The following is a 21380-nucleotide window of genomic DNA, read 5'->3' on the forward strand; positions in this document are numbered from 1 at the left end:
AACCATCCATCCATCCAGCCACCCAGCCACCCATCCATCCAACCAACCATCCACCAACCATCCATCCATCCACCCACCCATTCAACCACCCAGCCACCATCCATCCATCCGTCATCCACCCAGCCACCCACCCATCCAACCAACCATCCACCACCCATCCAACCATCCACCCATCCAAGCATCCATCCACCCACCTATACATCCACCCATTCACCCATCCATCCACCCACCCATCCATTCATCCACCCACCCACCCACCCACCCAAGCATCCATCCATCCCCCCACCCATCCATCTATCCACCTACCCATGCACCCATTCAACCACCCACCCACCCACCCATCCATCCCTCCATCCATCCCGCTATCCAATTCCATCCACCCATCCACTTACCCCCACCCATCTACCCATTCACCCATCCACCCACCCCCCACCCATCCATCCACCCATTCACCCATCCACCCAACCAACCATCCATCCACCCATCTACCCACCCACCCATCCATCCCTCCACCCATCCAAGCATCCATCCATCTACCCACCCATCCATCTATCCACCTACCCATGCACCCATTCAACCACCCACCCACCATCCAACCATCTGTCCGTCCACCCACCATCCATCCATCCATCCAGCTATCCAAGTATCCATCCACCCATCCACTTACCCACCCATCTATCTGCCCATTCACCCATCTACCCACCCACCTATCCATCCATCCACCCATCCAAGCATCCATCCACCACCCAACCATCCATCCACCCACCCACCCACCCACCCATTCAACCATCCACCCACCATCCAACCATCCATCCATCCATTCACCATCCAACCATCCATCCATCCATCTACCCACCCATCCACCCATCCGTCCATCCATCCATCCTTCTATCCTTTCTATCTTTCTCTTTCTCCATCCAGCTGTTCATCCATCTATCTGTGATAACATGCAGACTTGTCAGTTAAAAACTTTAAATACTTCCATCCTGGGTGGTAAACTGCCATTGTCCCAAGCCCCTTGAGTGCCTCCCTCAATGCCTCAGCTGCCCCAGCCCCTCTGCCAGAAACCCTATTCCATCTTCTGTGGTAGCAACCAATGGCAGAGGCAGGGGCTTGGTGTCTACGCATGGGGAGACAAGCGGTCCTCAACAGACAGAGCCTAGGCCACCATCTCCTTTTACAGAGCACCTCCACTGTATGTGTATCTGTTTTATACAGTGGCCCTCAGCTTAACATTTTGTTTTAATAAAGAGTACTATGGCTAACGCAAATTTAAAACCCACCAGTTCCTCGGGGCCGTCTGCAGATAAGAGCCTGTGGTGATAGTACGGAGCCAGGGGGTGTGGATGGAGTATGGAAGCCCTCCCCACTGCTGGCACCTGGACAGAGGCGGGCAGCCTGCTGGGGGCTCCCCACACCCCTGCCCTGCACAGCTCTGCCCAAAGCTTCTCCTGTGGGCCCCGCCCCTCCTTCCCTGAAGTCCTGCTCATCCCTCCCCCCTGCTCCCAGCAACTTGGCAGAGAACCCGGGAAAAGGTCCCAGAGGAGAAGAGGGCAGGACTCCTGATTAAAATAAAACCCTGACATTACAGCTGCAGGGATTAAGGGCAGGTTACAGAAGGAACTGGTTCCAAAAGTGTTCAGGTAAAGAATGAAATACGTATGCTTCCGTGAACATCGAATATTTACGAAAATGCCTCCGTCGTGCTTACGTGTTGCCCCAGAGCCTGCTTTCCTCCCCCGACCACAACACGACCATTTGTGTCACCCTCGTGTAGCTGTACGTCATCCCACTTGGAAAACACACCCAGATTCATTTCATTGGTCCTCGGACACTGGGCTGTAGCTAGGTCCCTGCTATCATGTAAAAAAAATTTGTTTTAAATGTTTTTATTTATTTTTGAAGGAGAGAGAGACAGAGCATGAGCGGGGAAAGACCAGAGAGAGAGGGAGACACAGAATCCGAAGCAGGTTCCAGGCTCCGAGCTGTCAGCACAGAGCCCGACGCCGGGCTTGAACTCATGAACCGTGAGATCATGACCTGAGCTGAAATCGGTCGCTTAACCGACTGAGCCACCCAAGTGCCCGGGTCCCTGCCATCCTCAACAGAGCAGTGGGACCAAGCTTGGTCCACGTGTTCGGTTCTCTCCTCGGGACAGAGATCCCAGAAGGAGAGTAGCTGGCACCAGGGCCACGCAGAGATCAGGCAGAGTCAGCTCCCACCGTGGAGAGAAAGCCACGGCCGTGCGCGTGGCACCACCGGGCCTCACATTCCCGGCCTCGTCCTCCCTGCTCACACGGGGGCCTACGACAAGCGCTACCCTCTCACTTCTGGACTCTGTTCTGATGACTGCCAGGCCCCGCCCCCTTCCTGCCCCAGGGAAACGTGTTTGGACGTCTTACCAGGTGCCTCTCAGCAACAGAGAGTCCAAGAGGCCGGCTGCTCTCGGACTGGAAGGGGGCTGCCACCTACAAACCCAGCAACATTCAAACCCTCAGTGGTTCTAAGAAAAAGCTCATTTTCCCCCAAGGCGTTAAACAGTAACCACAGGAGGCCTGGCAAGGTCTTTGACAGGGCCAGGCTGATGGCCCAGTGCCCACGGGAAGCTGGAAATCCAAGGCCCGTGCCCAGGTGGTAGCATGGGGGCTCTTGAGGCCTGCCCATCGGTCATTTCCATTATCCATCCTCCGAGTATCCAAACGCACGATCCCAGCGAATCTGCTCGGCCACTATTTTCTTAACGAGTGATGTCAGAACAACTGAACGCCCACATGCAGAAAAAAACGAATCTCCACCCCCATCTCCCATTTTATACCTCCTCCCCCAAATCTCAAAATGGATCACAGACCTATGTGCACAGCTCAAAACTATAAAGCTTCTAGAAGATAGCCCAGGAGAACATCCCTCTGACCGTAAGGCGAGGCAAAGATCTCTTGGCTACCACGTCGAAAGCACTGTCTATGAAAGAAAAGTACTGATGAGTTAGATCTCATTTGAAAATGGTGTTCCGTGAAAGGCACGGTTAAGAAAGTGAAAAAGGCAAGCTCAAAGGCTGGGAGGGACTTCTGCAAAACACGTGTCTGGAAAGGACTTGGTGCCTAGAATTTATAAAGGACTCTCAAAACTCAACAATGATGAAAAAGAAAAAAAGAAACCCGTTCAAAGAAGGTACAAAAAAATACACGCATGGCAAATTAGCCCATGAAAAGATGCTCAACACCAGCTTGTATTCTGAAAACGAGCAAATGTCAACCAAATGAGGCGCCACCACATACCTCTTGGGATGAAACGGCTAAAGTAAGAAAAGGCTGAAAGCACAAAGTGCTGGCGAGGCCCCGGGGGGAACCCACCCGCGCGTCGCTAGTGGAATGCTTAAAATGGTGTAGACACTCTGGGAAGCGGTTTGGCAGTTTCTTGTGAGGCTAAGCACTCACTCACCGACCCTACAGCTCAGCGAGTTGACTCCAGCGTGTTTAGAAAAATGACAACGTATGCTCACACAAAAACCTGTATGTGAATGTTTACAGCAGCTCCCTTCAGAGTTGTTGGAAACCGGAAACAACTTAATTGGCATCCAGCGGGTCAGTGGATAAGTAAATTCTGGGACATCCACACGATGAAATACTACTCAGCCAGTACAAAGGAACAGACTACTAATTCCCGCAACATCGGAGACTCTGAGAAGCATGATGCCGAGTTAAAGATGCCAGATTCAAAAGGCTACAGACTGGGGCGCCTGGGTGGCTCAGTCGGTTAAGCGGCCGACTTCGGCTCAGGTCATGTTCTCACGGTCCGTGAGTTCGAGCCCCGCGTAGGGCTCTGTGCTGACCGCTCGGAGCCTGGAGCCTGTTTCGGATTCTGTGTCTCCCTCTCTCTGACCCTCCCCCGTTCATGCTCTGTCTCTGTCTCAAAAATAAATAAATGTTAAAAAAAGAAAAAAAGGCTACAGGCTGTACGACTCCATTTATGTGACATTCTGGGAAAGGCAAGCCTGGGGGGACAGAAAACAGACCTGTGGCCGCGGGCCGTTGGGAATGGGAGGGCTGACAGTAAGGGGTGTTACTCGGTGGTGGGAATACAACCATACGTTCATCAAAATTCATAAAACTAGGGGTGCCTGGGTGGCGCAGTCGGTTAAGCGTCCGACTTCAGCCAGGTCACGATCTCGCGGTCCGGGAGTTCGAGCCCCGCGTCGGGCTCTGGGCTGATGGCTCAGAGCCTGGAGCCTGCTTCCGATTCTGTGTCTCCCTCTCTCTCTGCCCCTCCCCCGTTCAAGCTCTGTCTCTCTCTGTCCCAAAAATAAATAAACGTTGAAAAAAAAATTAAAAAAAAAATTCATAAAACTACACCAACAAAAGTATTTTTCCGCACGTAAATATATCTCGCTAAGAGAAAAATCACTTTTGTGATCAGTTGGAAAACAAGCCCACTAACCAACCCTCTTCCCACTGGAGTGCTCCCCATGCTCCTTTGATGTAAAACCTCTGAGGGGCACCTGGGTGGCTCAGTCGGTTAAGCGTCTGACTCTTGATCTCAGGGTTGTGAGTTCAAGCCCTGTGTTGGGCTCTGCACTGGGTGTGAAGCTTACTATATTAAATTAGATTAAATTAAATTAAATTTAATTTAATTTAATTAAATTATAAAATAAAACCTCTGACACTGCCTTAGCATGAGGAGACCCTATCATCAGGGAGAGGCAAAGGCCTTCACTCCCATGTGTCTGGATGGGGCACGTTGTGAGAGATTCAATATGGCCGCACATTCCCTGAAGCTGCTCCTGTGAACGGATTCCTGTCTCCCCCGCCCGTGAATCTGGGCTGCTCTTGGGACCAGCTCTGTCCAACAGGATGTGGGGGAAAGGACGCCATGATGGTTCCAGAGCCTGGGCCTCAGGACGCCCTACAGCCTCACCACCACCTCTTGGAGTGCGTGCCCTGAGGCTGATACGTTTGGAAGCCGGTCCAGGGGACCCGGGGATGAAAAGCCCCACTGGAGGAGAACCGAGGGCCCATCCAACTCAGCACCAAGCGCGCGCGTGTGAGGGCTTTCCAGCCGCCAGTGGATGCCACCATGAGAGCCAGGCCTGATGAAGCCGGCAGAGAACTTCCCAGGCACCCACAGAACTGTGAGAAAGAATTCACTGTTTCAGCCACTACTCCCCCCCCACCCCTATTGCAATTTGACCAACGACCCCACCCCTGCCCTCCCTCTGGTCTCACCATCACGCATGGCATCTAAGGTCACATCTCGTCTGTCGGCTTCGACAGGACGGCCTCCCAGGCTCTCTTTGTCTCTCATGACCTTGACCTGTTGGACGGTACTAGCCAGTTATTCTGTGGAACGTCCCTCACTTTGGGTTTTGGCAGGAACCCTGAAGCGATCTGGGTCTTTGTGCAGAGGCACGTGATGCTGCTTCGCCCCATTCCCGGCCAGGTTAACTTTGCTCACTTGGCCAAGGTGGGGTCTGCCAGGTATCTCTGGGGAAAGTTCCTGTGTGCCCCTTAGAAACGATTCCGTGTCTTGCCGGGAGATATTCTGAGATGAGATAGCCATCCTATTGCCCACCAGACCTGTGCCCTCTAGATTTAGCTGGAATCTTGCCGGGAACAACAGTCTCCGTGTTGGTTGCCGCTCGGCGACTTTCTAATTCCATCCTTCCTTCTAAGTCCTTAAGTTCTAGGGTGGCCTGTTGAGCCGAGATGGGTCACGACAAGCGGGTGGCCCGGCCCCGTGGGCGTCTGCATCACTCTGGGTGAGGTGGATGTTCACAGTCACTGAGGACACATATTCCGAGGATATAAAGACAGTTCTGAGCCTGGAGAACTCTTGCTCACGGCCAACTCCCCAGCACCCGCCATGATGTCTCGGCCGCAGTCCTCTTGGTGGTTTTCTCGCGTCCGCTCTACAGCTGCCCGCAACAGCTTATTGTCAGAGAAGCCCCCTGCCCTCCCACTTGGGCAAACCGTCTTTGGCTTCTCCTCACACCTAGAATAACACCCGCACTCCCGCCCCTGGCCTCTGCGGCATGGGGCTGGTGGCCTCCCTCACGCCGCTGCAGCCACGGGGCCCTTCCTGTGGGGCCGGCCTCTGCACGCTCGCCCTGGCTGTTCCCTCAGCCTGGACCGCTCTCTGCCTTCTCTCATTTCTCTGCCGAACCTGCCTTCCTCAGAGGGGCCTTCCCGGTCTGCCTCAGTGACAACAGTCCCCACGCCACAGTGAGCCTTCAACCCCTCACCCCGCTGGACCTTCCTTCTGAGCAGTTACCCACGTGAAATTCTGCTGTGACTTTGACTAGTTGGTGTCTGTCTCCCCTTAGCACGGATGTTCTTGCTCCCTGGTCTGTGCAGAACAGAGTGAGCGGCGCTGGGCAGAGAACAGAGCCCCGGGAATATTTGTTGGAGGCAGGACAGAATCCTTCAGGCCTCACCAGAACTTCCACGCACATCACTTCCTCCAGAAACCTTTGCAGGTCACCCAAAGGTAAGTGGGGTGCCCCCCTCACAGTCCCTGCTCACTGTCTACCGCTCTCTCCACCCCTACTTCCCTAAACAGCTTCCAAGTGCAGAGACGGGGTCTGCCTGGCTCACAGTTGGATCTCCAGCCCCTAACAGGGCCGGATATGGAGTAGGGGGTCAGTAAGTGTTTGCTGAGTGACTGCTTGATGGTAAGTGGCTCTCTGATGGTGGTTCTACTTGGGTGGGCAATATGGGAAGCTATTACCAGAGAGAGTTGACAGGCCTGGTACAGTTCATCATGTTGCTAAGATTTCATCCAAGATTCCTCTGAACTCTCGCTTTGTTTTGTGGCTGTATTAATATAGACCTTGGGCAAGTCTGTATTGGCCTGCACCTCCCTCAGAAAGGCTGAGCCTTCAGAAGGAAACCTTTGCACCTACGATAATACACTGTAGATCAAAATACAAGGGCCACTCTAAGGCATCAGAGCAATTGTCTTCCTCTGAAATTGATTTGCCATGAGAAACAGAAGAAATGTGTTAGCAAATTTCTAGTACCTTCTCTTAGGAGAGCCGAGAGGACCCCGTGTTTATGGAACAGCACTGGACGATGATGAAGGATAATCTAAGAAGAAGAAGAAATGTCTGAAGATGAAAAACATACGGCAGGTGAATTTAAAGCCAATGGAGGCAATAAGCAAAACAAACAAAAAACAAGCAAAAACAAAACAAAAAAACCCAACAAACAACAACAACAAAACCCCACAACCTTTAGAAATTACCCTGTAGCTCAAGGAGAAAGGAGAAAGTGGAAAGGACAGGCGATGAGGCACGGATGGCAAGCCCAAGCACTTCCTGTGTCTCTAGGGAGAACCACGCAGGACAGAAGGCTGCCAAGACAGCATCCGGAACAGTAACAAATTCTACCAGACGCTTCCCTGGCTGCGTTCCTGAAAGGCCCCACTAGTCCCAGGTTAAAAAAAAAAAAGAAAAATTGAGTTTTGTGAGCTCTCGTGTCCTATGCACCAGGGAGCAAAAACGGTGGGCTGTCTGGAGGTCCGGAGACACAGGTCTGAGTGTTCCAGCCTGGAAGATTCGCCCCACGGAACACGACGGTCGTTCAGCCCCACCTGCAGCTGAGAAGTTAGACCTGACAGAGTGGCCAACTGCGGGAAGTTTATGCCCATCTCCCAGAATCCGAGGGAAAATCGGGCAGGGGGAGGAGAGAGGCACCCTGAGAGGAGAAGGGCACCCCAGGGGACAGAGCAGCCCTTTCTAGCAGGGTGGACGCCTGTCCCTCTCGCCAGGGAAGCCCACCCCCCTGAGGTGGGGGTTTCACCGCGTCGGGCAGCCCCAGCGGCCATTCACAAGGACAAGTTGGCTGATATCTACAAAAAGTACTTACTTCCCAGAAAGACCTCTGGTGCACCCTCCGGGGGGTCAAGAGCAGGCTCAAGACATTTGTAATCAGCAGAGGACATGGGGGAGGGTCTCTAGCTGGCCCTCTCCCCCTTCGTGCTAGGAGCCATACGGTCCCGAGGCACCACTGATGCAAATGTATTTCCCACCTAGACATACAGCTTGCAAGTTGTGCGAGACGAAGTTCCACACTGGAGAATGGGTACATAAGCTGTTCCGTATGTCCACGGACCCGCACGGAGCCGTTTTAAGTTCATAGCTTCAAAGAGTATCGAACGGTTTTGGATATGATGGTCAGAGGTGAGGTAAGAAATAGCAAGACACTAAATTACATACAAAACATGCTCTTAATTTTTTTTAAGAAAAAAAAGTGTAACGGCATGACCTTGGGTACTGGAATTGGGGACGGTTTTGTATTTTCTTTCTTTGTATATTTCTCTAATTTTCCAAATGTTCTACCATGAACACGTATCACATTTGGGACCCCCCCCAACACACACACACGCGCGTATGTCCTTCTAGAACACGTTGCTGCTTATTTTTCTAATTATCACGGCCAGCGCCGTATCTGTTTGCTGCTCCCAAGAGGCTCACGACAAAGAGAAAATCCTCTCTCTGTATGGCATTTATGTCCGCGAATCTCGCTCTGGCCTTTGAGACCAACAAAGACCCAAACAATCAGATGCAGCCACTTTCAGGGGAAGGTTTGCTCGGACGCATGCTCTCTTCCTACTTAGACACCTTGGTCTCTACCAAACCACACGAGGACTTTTTAACCTGATTTTTTTTTTTTTCTTCTTGGGGTGTGTACGTGTTCAGTTTAAGGGGCACGGATCACACATCCCCAGGGGAGGCTGAAGCTGCTGGCGTGGGGACCACACTTTGAGGAGCGCTGTCCTATCCTCTGCGCCCCTCCACCCCAAGGCCTTCTCCTCCTCCTCATTGACCCCTTCCATCTTGGCTTTCCCCCAAAAGTTTGTTATTTGGAGTCGACACCAGTCAACTTTTGGGAAACGGAGAAGGAAGACACAAGTAAGAAAAATGAAAAGTACCCACCCCCCGCCCCCGCCCTTACCCTGCCTGACGCCTTGGTCTAAAACTTGCTCGTCTGCCCCCACCCCTCCTTGCCCACCCCCTGTGCCAGCATGGCCCGGCCCCTGGCCCCGTCTCTGTAAACTATGGCTCTGAGGGTACCGCTCCCCACCTGAGATCCTGGTTCTGCTCCCCAAGGGAAGTTCTAACTTCCCAGCGAAGCTATTGAGGGTTCTTTGGTTTGGGTTCATGCTGGAACCTTCCTCGCCTTCCTGCTCTCCCCTCCCGCCTTTGCCCCGGCACCCACCCCATACGTCCGGGCCACGTAGAGTTTCCAGCCATTCCCCTCAGATGCATACCCTTCTGTGTCTTTGGCGCACGGGGGTTTCTTCTGCCTGGAAGGTTTTTGTCCCTAAATCTACCTGATGAGCTCGGACTCCTCTGTCAAGGCCTAGATGAAATGCCACCACGGCCGGGAGCCTTCCTGGGTTCTCTCGGGCAGTGAGTCCTTCCTCGAGTCATTTCAGTGAAGCCTCCCAAAGAACCGTCCGCGGAAGCTCTTGCTGCCCCCCCTGTCGAAGGGCCATTTCCACGGTGCCGCCCCCTTAAGGGCGATGACCACCTTTGCCCCTGGCTTGCAGCAGATACTCAATACTTGTTGAAGGACTGAAATTAATTCCTAGGACGTTTATATCGCTGAGCGTGTACTTCTCTATTCTCCTTCCTGTTTGGAACAGGATAGACGACGGCGGTTCTCATCCCCGTGCACAGTAGGATCCCCTGGGGAGCTTTAAAACTAATGTTCAGGCCACACATGAGACCGGCTCAATCAGGATCTGGGGAGGGACAGACGTCGGCGTGTTTCACAGCTCCCGGGTGATGCTAACGTGTAGACGGGTTTGAGGCTTCTCCACGGGCAGGTGGGCACTGTATCCTGGCTGTTCCTCCCCACCGTGGGGGACGGGGGTGAGCTGTGTCTGAGCCACGTGCCAGGTGCTGTGCACGGTAAGACATGGCTTCAGAGTCCCTTTTAACCGAGGGAGGAGGAGGTCTCCTGGAGAGGATGAGGAGTACAGGGTACGCCCAGCAGAGGGAGGGCAGCAGACATTTGGGGGGAGGGCAGAGGCGCAGAGGGGGTTGGCCTGACAGCCACCTATGGCCCCTAGGGCTTCCCCTGGGGACACTGCAGACAGCAGGTGCTGGGCCAGGCCCCCTCCGTGCACAGCAGACCGTGCGGGAAAGTAAAGTGCCCTGAGTCACGGCGAGTCCAGGCCTGGGACTCCCATCTACCGCAGTCACTCTTGGCCTGCTCGGATCAGAAGATGAGACCCCGACGTGGGGGGCCTAGAGAGAGCCCTGGCTCGGGTGCAGGAGTGGCCTGAGCCCCAGCTACACCTCCAGGAGCCCCTTTTTCTTCTCTGGACTTGTCCCCCACCTCTAAGTGGGGGTGACAGCACCGACCGCCGGAAACGCTTCGCACGCTGCTGTCTCCCGGGGCACCGAGTCCCGAAACCCCAGCCCGGGCACCAGACGTGGCTCCTCAAGGGACTCGCTGACCACACTGCCTCACGGCCGGAACCCAGCCTCGGGAGCCGACCTTGGAACCTTCATGTGTTCGACAGACGACAAAGCCCTGAAACTCAGCTTCCCGCCCCACGCGGGCACCCACATGCGCGCACATACGTGTGGCTCGGTCCCAGACCAGGCGCTGGCCTGGAGGGCTGCGGCTGCAGGGGCGCGCGGGGCCGCTGGGGCCAGCTCACGCACGAGAGCCAGCTGCCCACATCTCTGCCACTGCCACCTGCTGGGACCATCACAGTGTGAAATCAGCCCTGGAGGGAGCGTTTGCACTGCGATTATCATCAAATGCTACACTTGAGGTCTTACTTCCCCCCCGCCCCTCCCCCCCCACCCTGTCCCCGGCAGCTGATCAACATTTCCCAGCACCCGACTACCTGGCTCCCAGCAGCTGGTGGCCCTGGGGGGCACAGGAGCAACCCTGACCTTCATCCAAGTTGTGCTCCGTGGCCCCGCAGCATCCGTACCCCTTAGGCGCTGGTTAGAAAGGCAGATCCCGTCCCTGCCTCACCGCAGGTCTGAGTCAGGGTCTCAGGGGGCAGGGGCCACAGACCTGCACTTTATGGGGCTCCCCAGGGAGGCTACAGTTGGAGACGCACAGCTCTAAGGACCAGAGAGGAGGGAAGGGAGGTGCAGGAGGGGCTTCGGGGGGACATGGGACATCCAGTCTGGGTGTCATCCAACCACAACACAGGCAGGTGTCCTCCGATTTCTTCCTCTTCACGGTTCAAATATAATAGAAGACTTAGGGGAAAAACGTCCACGTTGCCACCAGCCACACCACTGTTCTCAGGCGTCCCTGTTTCTTTCGCGACTCGAGCGCCTTTACGTACAAATCAGGCGCTGGGGTATCTAGTTTCCCCACGGGTGTGCGCAGCGCGTTCGTGTCCCGGCTCCGTTCTGGAACCACACGGTCTCCCACCCTGACACGGTCGCCGAGGCCAGGGGACTCGCTCAAGGTGGGGTTTTGTGCTGTCTTTTACGTCTGCCAAGCGCCGGGGCGCTGAACGGCGGGGGTTGGTACCCGGAATGTAATCTTCCGAATTAACATTCCTCGTGCTGGGCCTGGCTCGGAAGGGCAGGACGGGAACAAGCCTCCGGGTCACAGGCACAGCCCTGTGGAAGGGCGCACGGACCCGTAATCCGTTTTATTCCGGGAAGTATTTCGGCACAGCCTGGCTCTGTAGTTTATAAACAAGCTCTTTGTTGGCGGGAGGTGGTGGGTCATTTAGAAGGTTAAACACTCCTCTGGAGACTCTCATGAGGTGCTTGACTTCCCTTTTAGCTTTAGGGAAGACAGCGGGTCTGCAAACGGCCTGGATTTGGGGCCACATATGTCACCTATCAGCAGGTGACACTGCCGGGCAGGGCAAGGCTTGGGGAAAACCACCGGCAACCCCACCTCGCGTCTCCTGCGCTTTTCCTAACAGAGCTTGCTCATCCGTCCAACAAATACTCACCGGCGCCTCTTCTGACCCTGCTTCTTCACAGCGTGGGGCTGGGGGGGAGACCGGGAAAGGGGGCTCCAGGCTAACGGCGGCTTCCCAGGGGGAGGAAATAACCTCGTGCAAAGTGTAGAGGCAGGGAATACCCATTCTCTGGACAGAGAAGTGGTCCAGAATAGTTGGCGGGACTAGAAGATGAACGGATAGCAGACGATGGGGTGGAAATAGGGGCCGGTGTCGGGTGTCGAAGTCCTAACTGTGCCTGGATAAGCTGTTTCGTCTTTTATTCTGTAGACACTTATGCTTAAGGGGGTGTCACCGGCCCAGCCTGTACCTGCCCACCTCGGACGCCTCCAGCCGGCCACCCACCCGTCCTCTCCTCCGTGCCCGCCCATCCATCAGCCAGCATTTATCCATCCACCCATCCAGCCCAAGTATACACTATGTACCAGACCCAGGATTTCTTCTTCCCTTTTTTTTTTTTTAATTTATTCATTTATGTTGAAAGAAAGAGAGAGCGAGCGAGAGAGGGGCAGAGAGGGAGAGGGACACGCAGAGAATCCCAAGTAGGCTCTGCTCTGCACTGTCAGCACAGAGCCCGACACGGGGCTCGAACTCATGAACCGTGAGATCATGACCTGAGCCGAAATCAAGAGTCAGAGGCTCAACTGACTGAGCCACCCAGGCGCCCCTAGGGTTTCTTCTTCTTTCCTTTTCTGGGTCCCGGAGGGCTTGAGGTGTCCCCAGCAACTCCCTCCATATATTCTGTTCCAGAACGACTCCAGCCTACCTGTGTCACCTGCAGACGATTCAGGGGACGGTGTTGTTATTAACAAGGAATTAAACAGCCATGTGACAGCAAGGCTCACCTGGGCCGATGGCTGGAAAACACGCAGCCAGGAAAGAGGTCTCATGGCTGGGTGTACCGAGCACAGCAGGACGAGGAAACCTCATGCTGACAATTCTTTGAAAAGTCAGTTATGAAGCTGTTACAACATATGGCAACACAGGCCCTTCGAAGAATTATAATGTATTTATGTCCTTCAAATGAATAAAGGAATCAGAGAAGGGCACCTGGGTGGCTCAGTCACTTGAGCGGCCGACTTCGGCTCAGGTCACGATCTCGAGGTCTGTGAGTTCGAGCCCCCGCGTCGGGCTCTGTGCTGACGGCTCAGAGCCTGGAGCCTGCTTCGGATTCTGTGTCTCCCTCTCTCTCTGACCCTCCCCTGTTCACACTCTGTCTCCCTCTCTCTCTCAAAAATAAAAAGTAAACGTTAAAAATGTTTTAAAAATTGTTTTAATTAAAAATAAATAAATAAGTAAACATTAAAAAATTTTAATAAAGGAATCAGAGAGTTAAGATTCGCTATGTAAAAAAAAAAAAAAAAAACCAAACAACTCCATGGATTGACTTTTTGTCAAGTTTTGGGTTTTTGTTTTGTTTTTGAGCTGGTGGGGAAAGGGGAGGGGGAGCAGTGTTTTATGTCTTGGTCCTTCTTACACGGGTTACGCTTTGTGAATCCTTTGGTCTAACATCTCTTATTGTCCTTCATGGTGAAAAACATTTCTGATTATAGAAGGCATCACACACACGCACACGTGCACACACACACACACACACACACACACTCACATGCACACACACAGTACAAAGCAGAGAAAAATCACTCTGAGATAACTATTATTAATATTTTGGAGTGTTTTTTTCCTCGTCTCTTTTCTTGGCATATTTTTCAACATAACTGAGATCATCCCTTTTACACAATTTTGATTCTGGCTTCCCCTCCCTCCACTGAATATGACAGGAGAAAACTTACACGAAAGTTCTGAAAACTCCTTCTTAGTGGCTGCAAAGAACACCATTACATGGATGTTCCATAATTTACTGAACCAACCCCTTTAGTTGACAGCTCGGAAGTTTCTTTTCTTCATCTTCTTCTTCTTTTTTTAAGTTTATTTATTTTTGAGTGAGAGAGAGAGAGAGAATCCCAAGCAGGCTCTGAGCTGTCAGCACAGAACCCGATGCGGGGCTCAAACCCACAACCCGTGAGATCCCGCCCAGGTGCCCCAAGGGCTTAGGAAGTTTCCAACATTTTACTCTTATTAAAAGATGGAGACCAGGGGCACGTGGGTGGCTCAGTCGGTTAAGCAACTGACCTCGGCTCAGGTCACGACCTTGCGATTCATGGCTTCGGGCCCAGCATCGGGCTCTGTGCTGACAGCTCGGAGCCTGGAGCCTGCTTCGGATTCTGTGTCTTCCTCTCTCTCTCTGCCCCTCCTCCACTTGTGCTCTGACTCTGTCTCTGTCTCTCTCTCAAAAATAAATAAAATGTGAAAAAAAAAAAAAAAAAGATCGAGACCATCCTTCCACCCTCGGTCAGAACTCTGATCATTTCCTTCAGGTAGAATTCTAGAAATGGAACCGAGGAGGAAAAACTGTTCAATGCTGAGGCTTGAACCCCTCTTGACACACTGCCTTCCAAAGCGACAACCGCATGCACAGAGGCTCCGTGGCATGTCACGAAGGTGTCCCCGGCGCTCTGTAACGTTAAGGGAAAATGAGGTGCGTGTGTTGGTCTGGCTGGTGAGTGTGCATGATGCGTCAGAGGAAGCACTTGTCAAATCAAACCAAACCCGAAACAACAGAATTGCAATGACTTGCCTGTCCTGTCACCTGCGGTTCCAAACCCAAACCAATGCTGTAACAAAAAGATTTAAACAGCTGGCTGAAGACCCTTTGACCCGGAGTTTCAAATCGCGCTGCTGGGAATACGCTTCTGATTTGAAAACTGGTGTCAGGAGTTTCTGTCGAGCAAGCCAATTTCCTGCTCACTGTTCCCAGGTAAAGGGAAGGCTTGCTCAGACTACTGCCCCAGGGAGAAAACGCTCCCCGGCCCTCCTAGGGCTCTCAGCAAGGGTGTGAGGCGCTGGGCCGCCCCTGGGATGGGATTGGGGGCTTGCAGAGAGCATCCCCCCCGCCACGAGGGCGGCTCTGGGGGAAGAGCTGGGCAGCGGCGCGCCTCAGTTTACCGGCCGGGAGCACGGGCCCAGCGCCGGCTGGCGCGCACCCCCTCCGGCGCACTCACCTCCGCCGTACATCTGGCACAGGTAGGGGAAGCGCCACACGTTGCCCAGGCCCACGGCGTACGAGATGCAGGCAAAGACGAACTGCAGCGGGTTGGCCCACAGCGGCCGCGCCTTCTCCATGGCCGCGGGCTCGGCGTGGGGCTGCTTCGGAGCGCGGCTGCCGCGCGCGTCCCGCCCGCTCGGCCCTGTGGTGGCGCCGCCGCCGCCGCCGCCGCCGCCGCCACAGGCTCGCTCGCTTTTTAATTGCTAATCTCATTAACGCGCGCCCGCCGAGGGGCGAGGCTGGTAAATGGATGACGGCGGGCCCCACCCCGCCCGGGGCCGCCGCGGCCGGGAAGGTGCCCGGGATTGCGCGGCACGGGGGCGGCGCCCGGGGTGTGTTGCTGCGCGGCGGCTCTTGGGAGCCGTCGGGTTCTCCCAGCCCACCTACCCGTCGTTTCCTGGGTGCCTGCTGGGTGCTGGGCTTGGGCTGCGGATGAGGCTGTGAACAACAGACATCCCCGACCCTCCCTCCGGGACCGGGTGTTCGGGCATTCCCCGCAGAGAAAGGCTTACATTCATTGGACAGGATAAAATGTCCCATTTTCAACTACCGTTGAAATTGAAAGGGCAATTTCATATGGTTCATTTTAGTCCATATAAAAGCCTGAGGCACGAAGAAGACAACTAAGGCAAAGGAAAAGGGTGAGCAGTACTGGGGTATAGGCTGGGGTGGTCAGGGAGGGCTTCCCAGAGGAGGAGATGTAACATTGCCCAGAAACTGGGAGGAAGCGAGCGAGGGAGGGAGGCACTTTCCACCCTCCTCCACCGTCCAAAGACACACACTTCTTGGAGGAAGAGCCACCCAGGCGGCCAGGTTTCCCTCCATCTGCAGACAGGCCCTACTTGCCTACTGTGTGTAGGGTGGGGAGTCCGGCTCTGTGGTGCAGGGTGGGGCCAGGAATCCGGTTTTGAACAACCTCTGTGATTCTGATTCATGACACTGGCATTGAGGCCTAAGAGACCAGTCTGGAAAGTTTATTTGGTTCACGGTGGTCACTAGACCTGTCTAAGCATGGTGCTTTGGAGAAATGCTTCTGTCACTGACTTAGCTGTGTGACCTTGGACAAGTCACTTAACCTCTCTGAACCACTGTTGCCTCATTGAAACAATTGAAACAAACCTCTCCCCCTCCCGAGGGCCCATGTGAGAATTAATTGATAGCTTACTAAGTGGCATTATAGTAAGTGCTCGATACAGGGGCCACTGTTATAAGTCCCCAGGGGTCTGGATGAATGAATGCGTAACACGCTAAATCAGTTCATTAATATTATACTTTGAACAGTGCCTGGTACACAGTGAGTGCTATGAAAATTCTTGATATATGATTAAAATTAAAAAGAGATGAAAGGTGGAGTCGCCAGTGGAAATCTTCCTTGAAGCCAAAATGAAATCATTACTCTGGTGTCCCCAGCGCTCCTGCCCGGCCGGTGGCTGACAAAGGGCAGTGTGGTCAGGAAGGTAGGGGCTTCTCGGACGTGCTACCCGTCCTTGAAGTCTCTGTCTCCAAAAGGCAGAGCAGGAAAAGTCCACAGTGCGGCAAGGGGCGGGGGACCATTTTGGTTTTTAAACTTTGGATTCTGGTGAGTGTTTTTTCTACAACTGGCCTCCTCCCCAGAGGGACCCGCCAGCCCAGGCTAGTTTCCGCTGCTTTTGCACGTGAACTACATCACACACGTGGACTCGTGCGGCATGCGCTCTATGGTGCCTGGCTTCCTTGTGGGATTCAGTCCGCGGCAGCGTGTGGTTCTAAGGCTGTTCTTTCTCACGGCTACATAGTATTCTATGCAGTAAACATACCCTAGTCAATGACCGCAGGACGTTTGGGGCTGCTGTGAATAAAGCAGTGAGGAACATTCTAGTACTTGCCCTCAGGCAGGCGAATACACGCAACGCTGGGAACTTCCGGGCCGGACGGCAAGTGTGTGCGCGGCCTTGGCAGGTGTTGCCAAACTCTTTTCTAGAGAGGTGGTACCAGTTTATACTCCCACGAGAGTTTCGGTTGTCCTGGGTCCTCACCAACGTCTGTCATTCTGTTCTCAAAGTGCTACCCGGCTTTGTGGGCGTGTGGTGATAGTTCACCGTGACTTTTAATTGTCACTTCCCGGATACTAATGAGGCTGCATACCTTTCCACAGGCGAACTGGGTCATCTGGAGAACCTCTTTCGCGAAGCGCACGTGCCTTTGCTGCTCTGCAATTCACTTGTCTGTCTTTTCCTTCTGACCCAGGGTTCCCTGCACATTCTGGATACGAGCCCCCTGTCAGTTTTATGCGGGACAGATTTCTTCCCTCCGTCTGCGAGCTGCCTTTTTCTTCCATCGGTGCTGTCTTCTGATGAACAGACGTCCTTGAATTTAGCAAAGTGCAATTGGCCAATCCTCCCCTTTCGGGGTTCTCTGTTAGTTTTTGGTTTTGGTTTTCTTTTGTTTTGTTTTAAACAAATGTCCTGTTTGAGACACGTCTCCCTTGGCAACTCCAAGGTCACGAAGGTATTCCTGAGAATTTAAATCTGTGGCAAGAGGAGTCTCGGCGGTCTGTAGACGGGGCCGCCTTTTTAGTGTTGCTGACTGGTTTAGACAGAAGGCACGTTGCCGCCTCCAGCTGTCTGCTTGGCGCGGTCTTGTCCTTGGAAAGGAGTTTTCCCTGGAGGGTTCCCGGCCGCACGGTGGCATTCAGGAACCGGGCACCCTGGAGGGACGCCCAGCACGGTCGCCTGCCACCTAGAATGTGAGGCTGTGCTGTTTGCGGGTTGTTGGCTTGACCAGGCAAGGCCCCTCTGCCATTTCCCGCTTCCAGGGCTCGGGCACTCACACTGCCAGACGCCCCGGGAGGCCGTCCGGGGTGCGAGGTCCTGGGTGGGGTTTGTGGGAAGCACGGGGAGATGCCCCACAGCAGGACTGAGTGACTCTTCAGGGGCGGACGTTCAGGACTCCCGCCAGGGTCCCCACACCTTCCCGACACCCACCTGCGAGCTAATCTGCCAAGAGTAGTTGTGTTGCTAGAAGGGTGAAGAACAGGCCTGAGGGGGGCGGGGTGTGCTTTCATGGGAGCCAGCGAAGGGGGGGGTGGGGTGGAGGTTAGTGGTGTAGCGATGGCAAATGCTTCACACCCAGCTCTCTGCGAACCCTGGCTTGCGGCCCTCGCCGATCTCGCTGTTGTCAGTACTCCCACCGGGGCCGATTCCAGGCTTCCCACGGGGGGGGCCGCTGAACGTGGCGCTTCGCGGGGACGTGCAGGAGCGCACTGTTGGAGGGCTCTCCATTCTCCACACGCGGTGCACACGGCCTCAACGGCATGATGGAGGGGCAGTAGATCATTAGGAAGCGGGGGCGGGGGGGGGTTGAGTATTTGTTATTTCTGTTTTAGATCATTTAACTGTAGTTTATATAACTTAAGTTTTAATAATGGCTCTGTGCTTTTTTTTTAATGTTTATTTATTTATTTGGAGAAAGAGACAGAGAGAGAGGCCCAAGCAGGCTCCCTGGCTTCAGTGCAGAGCCTGACGTGGGGCTCGAACCCACGAACCGTGAGATCATGACCTGAGCCAAGATCAAGAGTCAGATGTTTAGGGGCGCCTGGGTGGCGCAGTCGGTTAAGCGTCCGACTTCAGCCAGGTCACGATCTCGCGGTCCGTGAGTTCGAGCCCCGCGTCAGGCTCTGGGCTGATGGCTCAGAGCCTGGAGCCTGTTTCTGATTCTGTGTCTCCCTCTCTCTCTGCCCCTCCCCCGTTCATGCTCTGTCTCTCTCTGTCCCAAAAATAAATAAACGTTGAAAAAAATTTAAAAAAAAAAAAAGAGTCAGATGTTTAACCAACTGAGCCACCCAGACACCCCGACAAGGGTTCTGTTTGGCAATCAGCTCATGGTCTCGCAGTCCGCGGGTTCGAGCCCCGGGTCGGGCTCTGTGCTGACAGCTCCGGGCCTGGAGCCTGCTTCGGATTCTGTGTCTCTCTCTCTCTCTCTCTCTCTGCCCCTTCCCTGCTTGCACTCTGTCTCTGTCTCTCTCTCAAAAATAAGTAAACTTTAAAAAAAAAAATCAGCTCATAAAATTCTGGAAAAGGTACCAGCTGGCACTCGCAAGCCCGTGGGACCTGGCTCCAGCACCCCATAGGTTCTTGGGGCTGGGGGGGCAACCTCTGTGTCACCGAGAGCGAGTTCAAGTGCCCAAGGGCAACAAGGTTCTAGGCTCGGTGAAGCCCTGCCCTGAGTGCTCCCCAGTGCTCCCTGACAGAATGGAAGAAATCTTCCCCTCTGACCAGAGGACCTGTCCCGTCTTAGCCTGCCACGTGTCAATGAGGCTTCAGAAGGAGAGAAGGCCAGCCTACCAGAATTATCTGGCTCAGGGAAGAGGGTGGAGAAGGAAGGGGCGGTCCTGACTCAGTTGCATAGGTGTGGTCACAGATTTCCAGGATTCCAGATTCTTACCCCACCGATCGCAGCCAGGCCACTTTCAATCATGTGCTCACCCCAGCGATAATGCTGTTACTTACCCCCTCCAGTCCCCGGTTCCCCACGAGATAAAGTCCAAACTCCTCAGCCTGTTCTGTAAGGCCCTGAGGAATTTATTTTTTAATGGGGCCAAGAGGAATTTGATCCTTGCTCACCTAGGTTCCAGAGAAACTAGGCTTTTCACCTTCTGGAATATAATGTGCTTTTTTATACCCGTGGGCAGTTCCCTCGACCAGGAACACCTTCCCCCTTCTTGACCTGGGAAAAAGCCTCCCCCTGCTTCTTGACCCAGGTGTAACACTACCGTTTCTGGGAAGCCCAGCACCCCAGCCCTGGCCAGACTCTGTTGCTCTCTGTTTCCTGCTCCCAGCCTGGGGCGCACATCTGGTTTCTAATGCTCTCCGCGTGGCCCTGTCACGAAGAACGCAAGATATGTGTCCCCTCTGCTCCGTGGCTGGGTCACGTCTTACCCACCGTTTTCTCCCCAGCCCAGGTGCGTGCTTGAGTCTCAGTAAAGGTTCGCTGATACGTGAAAAGGCTGCCACAGAATCTGGGCACTTCGGTGTCAGTCCATAATCGACAGCCCGGGCGCCCACATTTCAGGAAGTTTCTTCAGACATTCGAGCTTTTATGGCTCCCCTATGGCGTGCCAGGGGCCCGCTCGGCTTGGGGACTGGAGGCACGGCTCTGGATGGGACGGCGCCCCCTCCCTGCTGCCCAAGGTACCTGCTCGTTGTCCCTGGGGCGGCACAGAGACACGCACCTCGAGATCTGGGGGGAGCCCCTGCCTCTGGGCTGAGCGTGCGCATGCATGTGTATGTGTGTGCACATGCCTCTATGTGGGGGGGGGGGAGTGTGTGTGTGTGCTTGTGTGTGTGCGCGTCGTGTTGAAGAGGCAGGAATTCCCATGAGACCTGAGCCTTTCCTGGCTGCAAAGGGAGCTCCTGGGCTCGACCCCTGGACTCTCAGCGCAGCCAGCCCCTTCGACTGTGCTCTGCAAGCACCCATGTGCCCACAGATGCCCTGGGTTATCGTTAAAATGCAGGTCTTGGGGCGCCTGGGTGGCTCAGTCGGCTGAGTGTCCGACTTCAGCTCAGGTCATGATCTCACGGTCCATGAGTTCGAGCCCCGCGTCGGGCTCTGGGCTGACAGCTCGGAGCCTGGAGCCTGCTTCGGATTCCATGTCTCCCTCCCTCTCTGCCCCTAACCCACTCGCATTCTGTCTCTGTCTCTCCCAAAAGTAAATAAACATTAAAAAAAATTTTTTTTTTAAATGAAGCTTTAGGGGCGCCTGGGTGGCGCAGTCGGTTGAGCGTCCGACTTCACCCAGGTCACGATCTTGCGGTCCGTGAGTTCGAGCCCCGCGTCAGGCTCCGGGCTGATGGCTCGGAGCCTGGAGCCTGTTTCCGATTCTGTGTCTCCCTCTCACTCTGCCCCTCCCCCGTTCATGCTCTGTCTCTCTCTGTCCCAAAAATAAATAAACATTGAAAAAAAAAATTTAAAAAAAAAAAATAAAAAAAAATAAATGAAGCTTTATATCATTGCCCTTACAGGCAAAGCAGGGGCTTTCCTCATGCATTTTGACAGAAGCTGATAATTAAGGTTGTAAAAGTCTTCGTGTCTTCCCAGTGCTATGTGTGCCATGGTGGCGGGGTGGGGGGGTGGGGGCGCCACGGACCTTGCCCACACTCTGTGCCCACACAGCCCCAGAACGCTGAGGACATGTGTCCAGGGCTTGGGAAGCAGGAGTGGGACCCCGAATGGAGCCGCCCCGCCATGATGTTTCTATATATTGGGTGTCCGTGCCGAACTCTGGCAAAAGAGTTAAGGTCCGAAGAAAGTTCTAGAGCCCCACTGCCAAGCCCATGCCTTTAAA

At 54.2% G+C, this 21380-nt stretch overlaps 1 protein-coding gene across 1 annotated transcript in view; it reads right to left on the minus strand.

The window, feature by feature from the left end:
- SLC6A20 (solute carrier family 6 member 20) overlaps positions 1–15144 on the minus strand; it is a 37977-nt gene extending 22833 nt beyond the window's left edge. Inside the window, exon 1 of the mRNA XM_030305768.1 lies at positions 15015–15144. Coding sequence (XP_030161628.1) covers positions 15015–15135 — 121 coding nt within the window. The 5' untranslated portion in view covers positions 15136–15144. The remainder of the gene's footprint in view (positions 1–15014) is intronic.
- Positions 15145–21380: the final 6236 nt, after the last annotated feature.

Source organism: Lynx canadensis, chromosome A2 (assembly GCF_007474595.2).
Source record: "Lynx canadensis isolate LIC74 chromosome A2, mLynCan4.pri.v2, whole genome shotgun sequence".
NCBI lineage: Eukaryota > Metazoa > Chordata > Mammalia > Carnivora > Felidae > Lynx > Lynx canadensis.